Source organism: Plectropomus leopardus, chromosome 5 (assembly GCF_008729295.1).
Source record: "Plectropomus leopardus isolate mb chromosome 5, YSFRI_Pleo_2.0, whole genome shotgun sequence".
Classification (NCBI taxonomy): domain Eukaryota; kingdom Metazoa; phylum Chordata; class Actinopteri; order Perciformes; family Serranidae; genus Plectropomus; species Plectropomus leopardus.
In genome coordinates this window covers 20,875,257-20,886,186 of record NC_056467.1, presented here as the reverse complement: position 1 = coordinate 20,886,186, position 10,930 = coordinate 20,875,257, and the positions used below count along the sequence as shown (strand labels likewise).

The following is a 10,930-nucleotide window of genomic DNA, read 5'->3' as shown; positions in this document are numbered from 1 at the left end:
AGATAGGGCCACTGAAAATCTTGGGGTTGCACACCCAAAAAACAAACTGAATTTAAGGGGTTTTAATTGTATGCAGTTGAAACATTAGGGCTAGTTGAAACCATGTCAATATGAAGAGTTAAGAATCCCATATTGATGTACTGGTTTCTTGATTTATAGTTAATGTCACTGTTTATCTGGTGTGCATAGACTAATAAAGGTGCAGTTAATATTTTTTCTACAACAATCCTGTTTTATTTAACTATACACAGTAGACAATTCATTTTTATTCAGTTGTCTGATTGTCATTTTCCTTGAAATGACAAATATACAGCTTTAATTTGAAAAGAAAAAAAAGAAAACAAATTTATTGGGAACCAAGTTGCAACCTTCAAGGCTGAAAAATGAAGCCAGTGCAAAGTGCCAAAAAAGGCATCTCTTCAAGAGTAAATCCCCAAATTCTCCCCTGTCCTCCCTTTGGAACGCTACTGCACCTCTGTATATATTTTTTTCCTCTTTTCTAGTATGTCTTTTTCTCTTAACATGGTATGTGATGGCACACGCAAAAATACAATTGATCAGTAGTTTCAGGTCAAGTTAATTTATTGACAGATAACATTAAAATTAAAAATTATGCAAATCATAAGTTCTTCAACAGGGAATCCAAACCAAAAGTAGAAATTGCCATATTTACAATGGAATATGTAGCAATGCTTATGCAAAAAAATCCAGATTTTACATGTGATAGTGTATTTTCTTTGCAAAAATGAGAGAAAAAAAACAAAACAATGTCATGCTTAAAAACCACTTTTCTTTGTTGGTGTTTCATATATCAACTGTGATTGTTTTTAAACATTAAACCATAAAGAACGGTGAGACATTAATGAACAGACATTCTTATAAAGGATTATTTTTTGGTAACTTTTTCCTCAACGTCATCTTTTAAGCTAGCTGTTCCATGTGCTGAGAAGTCACAGGGTGATGTTGCCCACAGACAGATAGATAAACAACATAAGAAGGAAGAGACAAGTGAATGGTTTCAAGCCACCTCATATGACTGTTAGCCCTCCAGGAAAAATAAAAGCAGTTCCTCAGAATGCTGTTAGAGCAGAGGTTCACAAACTAAAAGTTGACTGAGGACTAATCAACTGAAGTCATACCTTAACGTGCAGAAACATGAACAGGCATACAACACAAGTGCCTGCCATAAAATCTCATCAACACACTGTTAAATGTTACAAATTTCATCACTTGGTCTTACACTGGCAACTTCCACTGACAAAGCAGCCTTTACATTGTTGCTTTTACGGTATATCCTTTACACAAAGGTAGGTCTATATTGCAAGCTAAGCTGGCTTATTTATTGTTTATATGTAGAAGTTCACATTAATTATTTAATGTGCATTATTCTTATTCCAAAATGACTGTACTTTGGGGGTTTCCACATTTAATGCTGTGACACTACAATACAATCACACTTAATTAAAAGAAGGGGGTCGTGCACACACACAGATAACCCCCTAAATCGTATAAAGGGAGCTCACTTGAGACTTGTGATGTATTGTAAATATTAAGGCTCCAAACTAAATGTTGCCTAACATTGTCATTGTCCCTCTTTTTGCCATATTCTACATCACACTTAGCTGAGTCACAAAAGGTTGTGTACGCATGGTGTGAAGAATGTTTATATAAATATATAAATGTATATATATTTATACAATGCGACTCTTCAAATTCTATTGCATGATGTGCAGCCTTTACAAAGCAAACAAGACTTGGAAAAAATGTTTTTGTTATACTCCTGGAGTAGGTGGAAAGGTGGATATTAGACTAGATGCAATTGAATGGTGTGCTGATGAGGACACCATTCAGTCTGCAATTTCAAGGTCCAGTGTGTAGGAATTAGTGGGATATTTTGGCAGAAATGCAATATAATTTACCATGTACCATGAAACTGGTGTTTAGTGCTTATACATGTTTAAATCACCTGGTCCCTTTTTTTGAAGAGGAAGAGACCTCTGCGGATAGTTTGGCTCACATTAAAATCCTCCTGAAGAGTGAACACTTCAGGAATTCTAACAGGGAAAAGTTTTACCTGGTTGCACTCTGCAATCTTCACTGCAAGATGCAACAAAATCCCTCTATATTGTACACACTGCTCCTTTACATTATTTACCATACCAGCAAGAACCTGACTCTGTACCACATGTGTATGGGTTACACAATTTAGGACTAGCTCTTTCCTTGTGGAAAACAGTGTTGCTTTGTTTAACAAAATACTGCTTGCCAATCCTTGATGCAATGTCAGGAAGAATTACACAGAAGTTACAGTTTTGCAAAATTATCAAAACAATCTTAGGTTTTTATATTAGCTGCATTCTGTTAACTTAATCTAAATATAATTGTGCACTGCAGTGTCCTTTCCTCCTTTGCCAATACTTGATACACTGGTTCTTCTAGCCCCAAATGGGACAGCTCAGGTTGTTTTGCTGGCATGCATTGCAAGTTTACAGTATTGATTCTGATGCAGTGGAAACAAGAACAAGTCAAGGTGATGGAAACAAGAATGAGCAGCATCTCAAAGGGCCAGCAAGCCAAAAAACACAAAAACCTTTCATCTTCCAAAGACAACTTTTGTGAAATTCCACATTTTGATTTTGCCCTCAAATCTCTCTGCTTAGTATTGTTTCTTTGACATCTAACACAGTACTACTATTGTACTTGAATGGTGTCATATCTGTTGTGTTTTTCTGAAACCACCCCATGTGAACAAATCAAAACTATTCTTTTAAAATCCTTTCCTATTGGTATCTAATGTAGTAAAATCCATGTGTGAACAAACAGAGCAAGTTGATATTTTCCTCAACATATTTACAAAGAATAAAGAAATGAACAACAAAAGTTGAATGTCAGACAGGAAAAATCTGCACCTAACTGACACTGGTGCATTGTGTGGAAAGAAAAGTGGAATGAATTATGATAGTCAAGAGTTTTTGGGTTTTTTTGTTTTTTTTTTTACAAATTTTCCTTGAGCCATTTAATATAGTTGTCTGTCATGCGATGTGCAATCAGGAAGTCAGTTGGCCACACGGTGAACATCAACCCTCCATGAAATCCTGTGTCATAGTGTTCATGTGTCACCTCAACGCCAGCAGCACGGAGTCGTGTGACATACATGATCCCATCATCTCGGAGAACATCATACTCACATGTCAGAATGTAAGCCTTGGGCAGAGAGCGTAATGCAGTGTCTGGAACCAGCAGGGGTGATGCTCTCGGGTCAGCAAAAGATGGAGATGGTCCATCCATCCCAGCTGCCTCCCCTCCCATGCCCTGCACCACAGCAGGAGCACTATAATTGTATTTTTTGTGATATGTTTCTGGCAGAAAAGCGCTCCAGTTGACAAACTTCAGCAGGCTGGAAGACTCAGGATTGTTGTGGGTGTTGGCCATCATGGCTCTGAAAAGGGCCTTGTCGCTGGTGAAGTACTCACTCCAGAAACGCACCATGAGGGTGCGGGGCAGAATGGGCATGTCCTGGTTCTGCTGATAGGAAGGCGTGTTGAGATCCAGAGCCTGCATAACGGGGTAGATGAGTGCTTGGGCCTTCAAATGAACCTGTTGTCCAGGCTCTTTTTGTAACTGTGAAGACAGAAAGAGAGAGATTGCCAAATAATATTTAAACGTGTCTTGAGAAATAAAAGAGCATCATCCAACTACATATACAACTCATGGCTGATTTCAAAAAGAGTTGCATCACCCTAGTGTTCTCTAAGTTTGATTGATAGATAAGAACTGGATTGATGCAACAGTGCAGCTCTCCTCTAAAACCTACTTGCCGAACCAGCCTGTATGCCAAACTAAAATTACCACTTTGTGGTTTTATGCCTCTGCAAACCTGTCAAGTTGCATCTATGTCTGTAAAAACATGGTTGCTTTACACCCAAGAGAACACGGTCTCAAGGTGGGCACCCAAAATTAGTCTCACCAATTCATCCTCCCCTTTTGTTGCTTAATGTGACTGTTTCCTAGTGGGCACAAATGCTATATTGCCAGTCCATACAAGTATAAAAGACAACCACACACAAACATGTCTGAACAATATCTGCATATAATGGCTTCTGTTCAGCTTGGAGAAGCAAGAAAGCAGCTGTAGACCCTTTTTTCTTATTACTTCATTACTACTAGAGCTGAGTGCACTCATTTTGAAAACACAAACAGTTTTCTTACTTAAAAGCCAGTTCTTGAAGCTCAAAGCTAAGGGGAACTTCTTATATCTGGGAACATTAAGGTAAAAGATATACAGTGACCAACCAATTGCTCAGCTTGACCATCTTAATAACTCTATAAGCCTCTAATGCACACAGAATAGTATGTTCCTTGCCCCATATGCCCAGTTAACTCCTGTACCCCATACCCCATTCTCCATAGTGGCTGAGGTACAGGATGCAAAGGACATCATCCTGACCTTAGCTTGCATTGGTCTTCCATGCTAGCACCAAAAGGCTCCTATAGTGCAGGGCCAATATAATGATCATACAGGTTCACGAGAAGAAAAGTAAAGTCATAGTTGCTGGAGAAACATATTGGAAGAGTTGGGAGAGTGTTGTCTTTATAGTGCCAACGTCCCTGATGCTGAATCGGCTGGTATAGACTCAGTACATGGCCTGCAGGCAAACTTTTGTGTTCACTGCTGCAAAATCATTGCGATACAAGTTTCAATTTCAGCTTCACTCTCGTGCCATTACACTTGCATACAACACAACGTGGTCTTGTCATTCCAAGTATTTGTACTGTGTGTGAAACTGTACAAATACCCAACTGTAATTTGAAATGGCCAGTTCCCCGTGGTTACTGATGTTATGATGAGTGGCTTCAACTTTATTTTATGACACTTCTATGGTATAAACAACTAGAACAGCATACTTTTTTTATCATAAATTAATCTGAATCAGAAAAAGTTGCTTAAAAAGAAAATAATTGCTTGCTGAGTAGTTGAGATCCGTAAGACAGAGTAATACTGTACGTGATAGGCAAAGAAAGAGCTGGTTCCTCATCTTACACCCAGCACAGAGAACAAGTTATTTCGGTCAAAGGTAATACAATACCACAATGGTTATCACAAACTGGTTTGTTAACCTTGCCACACTTCTTCATATAGTTTAACAGAGCTGACACTAAGAAGAAAAATAGATTCAGTACCTGCTGGGACACAGCAGCTGCCAGGTTTCCCCCAGCACTATCCCCAGAGACAGCAATACGTTCAGGGTCCACAGTGTACTGGGCCAGCACCCCCTTCTGGAGGAAGTGTTTGACCACACGGTATACGTCCTCATATGGCACAGGGAAATGGTGAGCAGGGGCAAGTCGGTACCTAACAAAAGCAGATATGTAGTTGCAGATTAAGGGCTAGAGCATAAATAAACATGACCTTTAAAGATTACATCTGCACAGACAACATTTTGAGCCAAGAAAAATGTCAACACATTGTCAAGGGAAGTAACCAGATCATCAGATATAAGGCAAAGTGAACATGTCTGTTAAAACATTTACAAGCAGTAGATTAGGTTTTTTATTTCCTTGTGCCACGTTTGGGGAAAGAAATAAGTGCATAAGATACATAAAGCATCAGAAAGTTCACACCACATTTGTTGTTTACTTATTTGGCACCACTGGCATCGTATTTGTGAAAATGCACAAATTGACAACTTATAGTATAAATAAACTGATATCATTTTGATATAAATGGGCCAGATACCTAAAACTGACTTATTCTTATTTGCAGTTCTATTAAACACCACTATTCTTGCGGATATATCTTCTAGCATAGGTGCAAAATCAAAAGAAGTTGGTAAAATAAGGACAAAACTCTTATCCTCTTGAAATGTTAGTTAGTTAGTTAGTTCCTCAACTGAAATGTAAACCTGTAATCAAATTACATTGATAAATGGCAATCAACATAACTTAAAGTTACATGATAGCAATAGCCATTGTAATGTTCAATCAACAAAACAATTAATGAGATTGCTAAACCTTTTTAATGTATAGATTGCCTTGAGCCACTACTCATTTTTATACTAATGCTACAAGCATGAATGCATTACTTAATGTTTTAGACCTCTTAAGATTCATATTTTTCTCAACAGGTGAAAGCTAAATTCTGAGCTAAAGTTGTATGTTCTTAATTCTTTTGGGCTTTAGTTTATAAGCCAAGTGTTACACATAGCCGACTGAGATTGTGAAATGCTGGAATTACTCATTGAACCCTTAACACATCACAGACAGGAATTTGGATGAGGCAGGTAAAGCAATACCCCAAATATCCCAAGACACCAGAGCATGACTCCACTCTACCTCCCACTGTCAAATACTGTATGTCAACACTACAATTATACACACAAAAACATAAGAATGACAAGATGACTAGTCTTGAATTTGACACTGCTGACTGATAAAGCTAAAAAACTGTATGAATTAGAGGGAAGAGAGAGAGTATTGGCAAAAGAAAGTTGCAGAGCTGGAGCCGGACGTGCCAAAGAACAACAGTGAGTGTAGCTGTGTCAGGGAAAGACCGGACGAGACCCAAATGAAAACCTGTTAGCCTCACTCTACTGCATCCTCACTTCCATCTAGCCTGTGATTAATGAGGGAGGACAGGCACATATGATAACAGAAAAAATGGTGTGTGGAGGCTGAGTGAAAGAGTAGGAGGGAACACTTAACTATGAATAATACAAATAAAACAGCAGTGTGTGCAGTGTATTACGGTAGCTACCATAACTGGCTATAAAAAATATGAAATACTTACTCTACAGAGAGAACCACTGCATCTAGCTCCATGACAATTTTTCTGGCCAGGAGATCATATGGACTCATCCCTGCATAGACAAAGACAAAGACACAGATCAGAACAGCAACGCTGCAGTATCACAGATCAACCTACCATCTAGTCTGGCGGTACTTCCTGGCAAGATTTGCAATTGTTACAACCATTCAACAGATTGCAATAACAGCATGACATGTGTCAAACTGCATGTCATGTCTTTACATTTTGGATTAGCACGGGTAACCACCCTCCGAGGTTCCCACCGCTCCAGCAGACGGTGTGTTATTTTCCTTGGGAAACTGTGAAAGCTCTGTGGCTTGTGTCTAATAGTTTGTTCATTATTTATGTTCCTGTCATAAAAGCTGTCACTGGGAGTCTATATAAAGCTAGAAAGTCATTTGTCACATCAATTTCAGAGTACTTTCTCAATAAAATAGAATTACTGTGTGATGAACACATCATAAGAATATGTTTTATCCATCCTTCCATCCTTAAAAGTCAGAGTCATAATTCTGGGTGATAAAGGAGAACACAGGCCTGCCTCTCAACTTACTGGAACTACCCAGACACCATCCTCCGCCGTGCAGGTATATGACAGCCCTCCTGAGATCAGAGTCACCGCCCCTCTGCTTTGGCTGGTACAGCACCACCTCCACTCCATCAAATTTCTCCTCTGTCACCTTGACATGCTCGTCAGACACAGGCACTACGTTTTCAGCCAAGGTAATGAAATACATTACCCCCATGTAGTCCTTCAGCCCCAGTAATTCACTGAGGTCTGCCTGAAAAGGGAAGCATGAGATATATAGACAGACAAATTACATCATCCATTACTGTTCATCAAACCTTAGCTATTACATTATACAGTAAAGTTATTGTAGGCAATTTATCCTATGTAAGCACCCTGACCAAAGCTCAAAATATTCAAAACAGAGAGAGTTAAGACAGTAAACTATGGGGCCAATTGTCATATTACAGAGACAGAGAGGCTGTAGTCATGTCAGTGTTGCCTGTTAAGATGTAAACAGTCCTCTACAGTTATTTGTTTTGAAAAGTCGTTGCTAAATGACACGTTATAAAAGCATGCCTCATACTCCATTATGTCTCATGAAGCAGGGAGGCAATGGCTGGCATGAGGTTTATCAGCTGATGCTCTTCTACTGTGAACACAACACACTCACCAAAGAGTCATCCACTCCAAGCTCTTCATACAATCAAGCACTCGGTCTTGGTATGAGTGCTTGGTCAGGAAAATATTAAAACAACAACAAAAAATACCAAAACAAACAAACACTGACACACACCGATTGAGGGAAGTGGCAAAGACAAGTTCAGCAAGGTAAATTTACTGTTTTTGTCAGTGGAGTCTGTCATTGATGTGCTTCATTTCTGGTTCAGTTTTCTTTTAGAAAAAAAGGCTGTCTGGAAGTAACAAGCATACAACTGGATAACTGAGACTTAGGGCATACTGCACAAGTTAAGTGAGAATTTGTAAACTGATGTTTTAATATTGTTTTGTTTTTTTATAAATGTGGACCCCTATTACTTGACTTTATCAAGAATTATCTCCATTTTTAATTCTTCATTCACCAGAGGTATGCAAGAAAAAAACAAGTTTGCTTGAGGAATTAATGTGACACAGGGTAAGTAAATGATATACAAATGATTATTGCGGGGGTGGAGGTGAAGCATTCTTTTAGAATAAGAAAAAGTCTAATTAAACAGTTTATAGTAAAAGCTTGTAAAGTGACAAACTGTTCAGCATTCAACTTGTAAAAATATCAAAGAGTCACTGAAAAAGGCATCTTCTATAAATGTCTACATTTTCCAAGAGTAACATCTCATTAAGATGTAAAACACATATTGCAATTACACCATGAGCAGGATCAGTCACTGAAATGAATGGGAGTCTGGTCAAGGGGTATACTTTTGGCTGTACAATTTAATGGCACAAGCTCAAATAAAAGGCTTGCCTCTGCAGTGCATTAGATACATTGTAATGATGAAAATAATACTTTATAATGTTTTATAGTAGACTAATGAGAGTCTATTCTCCTTACAGCACAAAAAACAATGCCCTGTTGTGTTAAAGCCTGCACTTTTGTCCACTTAGTCTGGAATATTTCTTGACACGTATGTAACACTCAAACTGTTGCAACATCTTGAATGGACTAAGTATGCCGACCTTAAAGGTGTTGCAAAACAAAGCCACTACTCATCTGTACAATATTATTATAGCCATGTTTGCAATGAATAATGTTTAACACCTAGAGAGCCATATCAGCCGCATCACAATGAAGTAAACGCAGGCGACTAACGGCTATAAACAGAGACTAGTTTAAGGTCTATTATTAGAACAGGTGAGCAGGACTATACAACAGATGGATTAGCATCTGACATAATCTGGTGTAACAAGCATGTACATCCACATCAGCAAAAAAACAATAAAGGTTTAAACTGCCAATTGAGAACAAACAAAAGCAAGACAGTTTGCATATTTTTTTTATATTTAACATTTGACTAAATTACATAATCTTGTATTAAAATAAAATCAGAGTTGCATGTACATTCACCCACATTGCCAGAGGGACTTATTTTCAAAGTAACAGTAGTAGTACTAGCAGACAAAGATAGCTTGTAAGAATTCAGTTTTTCCTTACCAGGTGGCTGAGACTTCTGAAGAAAGAGTTGGTCAGCATGAGTTTCCATCGCTCGTCTATCTCCTCGGGAATGGGCTCATAGATGTAATAAGCGGTAAAAGAGCAGAGAGCGACGAATACAATGACGCTTCCAAACCTCATTTTACTCCGAGCGTCCCCAGCAACTGACTGCAGGGTTCAAACACAAACAGGCTGCGAGTTGCGCTTGTCAGCAAGTCACTCCAGGGTGCGCGACAAAGCTTGCGCTCGGAATTAATTTTGGATCCAGACCAGCTAAATATGACACCACGTGTTTGGTGTCATTTGATAGTTATCTGCGTGCATGTTTGGAGCTTTTCTTCGCCGTTCGCGCGCGATCCGTAATGCATGTTTGTCTCGTGGAGCCGAGGAATTAATGTAAGTGTCAGTGATATGGAGACAGGAGCGCGCACCCTGCGTACTCACGAGGCAGAACCGTCCCACCTTGGCCCGCACTGCAAATTCCTCAGGTGCCTCCTGAGCGTGTAGTGCAGCTTACACAGGACGCGCGGCTAAACTTTGTGCCCGATTCAACTGATGCTTAAATATCACAGCGTATGAAACAACAGTGCGTCCATCTTTGTTTTTCCCCACAATGTTTAAAGGTAAACTACTTTTAAAGGCCATAAATATTGTATTGTTTTTATCTCGCTCCAGATTTCTGCAGCTGACGCACAAAGTGTCAGCTGTGCGCTCCACGAGATACCCGTCTTGTGCTGATCCGCCTGTGGCTCCCGGGTGTTTTCTGTACATCCGAGTCCCCTTAAAACGTGAGAAATCCACAGAACGGACTCACTGTGCCTCATAACCCCGGGGCTGCAACATAAAGAAGTGACTGTAGTGCAGTTAAGCAACTATGGTTGCAAGGCAGCCTAAGCTAATTATATTATTGGTGACAGAGCCAGATGAGAGGTCTCATTTCCTGCTACGACTGACTTCCAAAGCAATATGACTCTCTCATGCACTCACGTTTTGAAAGGACCTTGCACGAGGAGCTGATTCAGTACTGCAGGAGTTTGAGGAATTTTTTCCTCACAGAACATTTTCATTTTGTTTAGTTTTGTCAGTTTCATGCCCACGTCAAGGCAAGAGGCACAGCATGCATGACAGCATGACATTTGTGTGGGTAAATGGGTCCACACAGGTGTGAGACAAATGTTATTTGAAGCATAATTCATTTTCACAATGGGCACTGAAAGTCGGTAATTACTGACAAACCACAGCCATATCAAAGTTTACAAAAGGAAAAGCCTCTTAGCACATGCACTATTCTCATATGACAGCGGGGTTAAACCCTTCATAGAAAACTTCTGGCACTCATAGTTTTAGATGGAGAAACAATGCAGAGATTTGAAAGTAAAGCCGTGATCAAAGAGAGGGCTCTTTTCTCCGTTCTGAATGTGAGTTAGTTTGTGTTATACGTTTGCCTGCATGCTTCATCTCAGAA

General features: G+C 39.3%; 1 protein-coding gene across 1 annotated transcript; it reads right to left on the bottom strand.

Annotated features, from left to right (window-relative positions):
* Positions 1–564: 564 nt before the first annotated feature.
* On the bottom strand, positions 565–10,405 carry aadac (arylacetamide deacetylase). Its single transcript, XM_042487342.1, has 5 exons — positions 9,466–10,405; positions 7,359–7,587; positions 6,788–6,857; positions 5,182–5,353; positions 565–3,621 (listed from the first exon to the last, which is right to left on the bottom strand). Exons 1-5 carry the CDS (start codon positions 9,604–9,606, stop codon positions 2,995–2,997), a joined length of 1,239 nt encoding a protein of 412 aa, XP_042343276.1. The 5' UTR covers positions 9,607–10,405; the 3' UTR covers positions 565–2,994.
* Positions 10,406–10,930: the final 525 nt, after the last annotated feature.

Coding starts and splice junctions, on each gene's coding strand:
- aadac (XM_042487342.1), bottom strand. CDS start 9,606: ATGAGGTTTGGAAGCGTCATTGTATTCGTCGCTCTCTGCTCTTTTACC. Junction 6,858..7,358: donor ATGGTGTCTGGGTAGTTCCA/GTAAGTTGAGAG, acceptor TTGTCTATGCAG/GGATGAGTCCATATGATCTC. Junction 3,622..5,181: donor CAGCTGCTGTGTCCCAGCAG/GTACTGAATCTA, acceptor CTGTCTTCACAG/TTACAAAAAGAGCCTGGACA.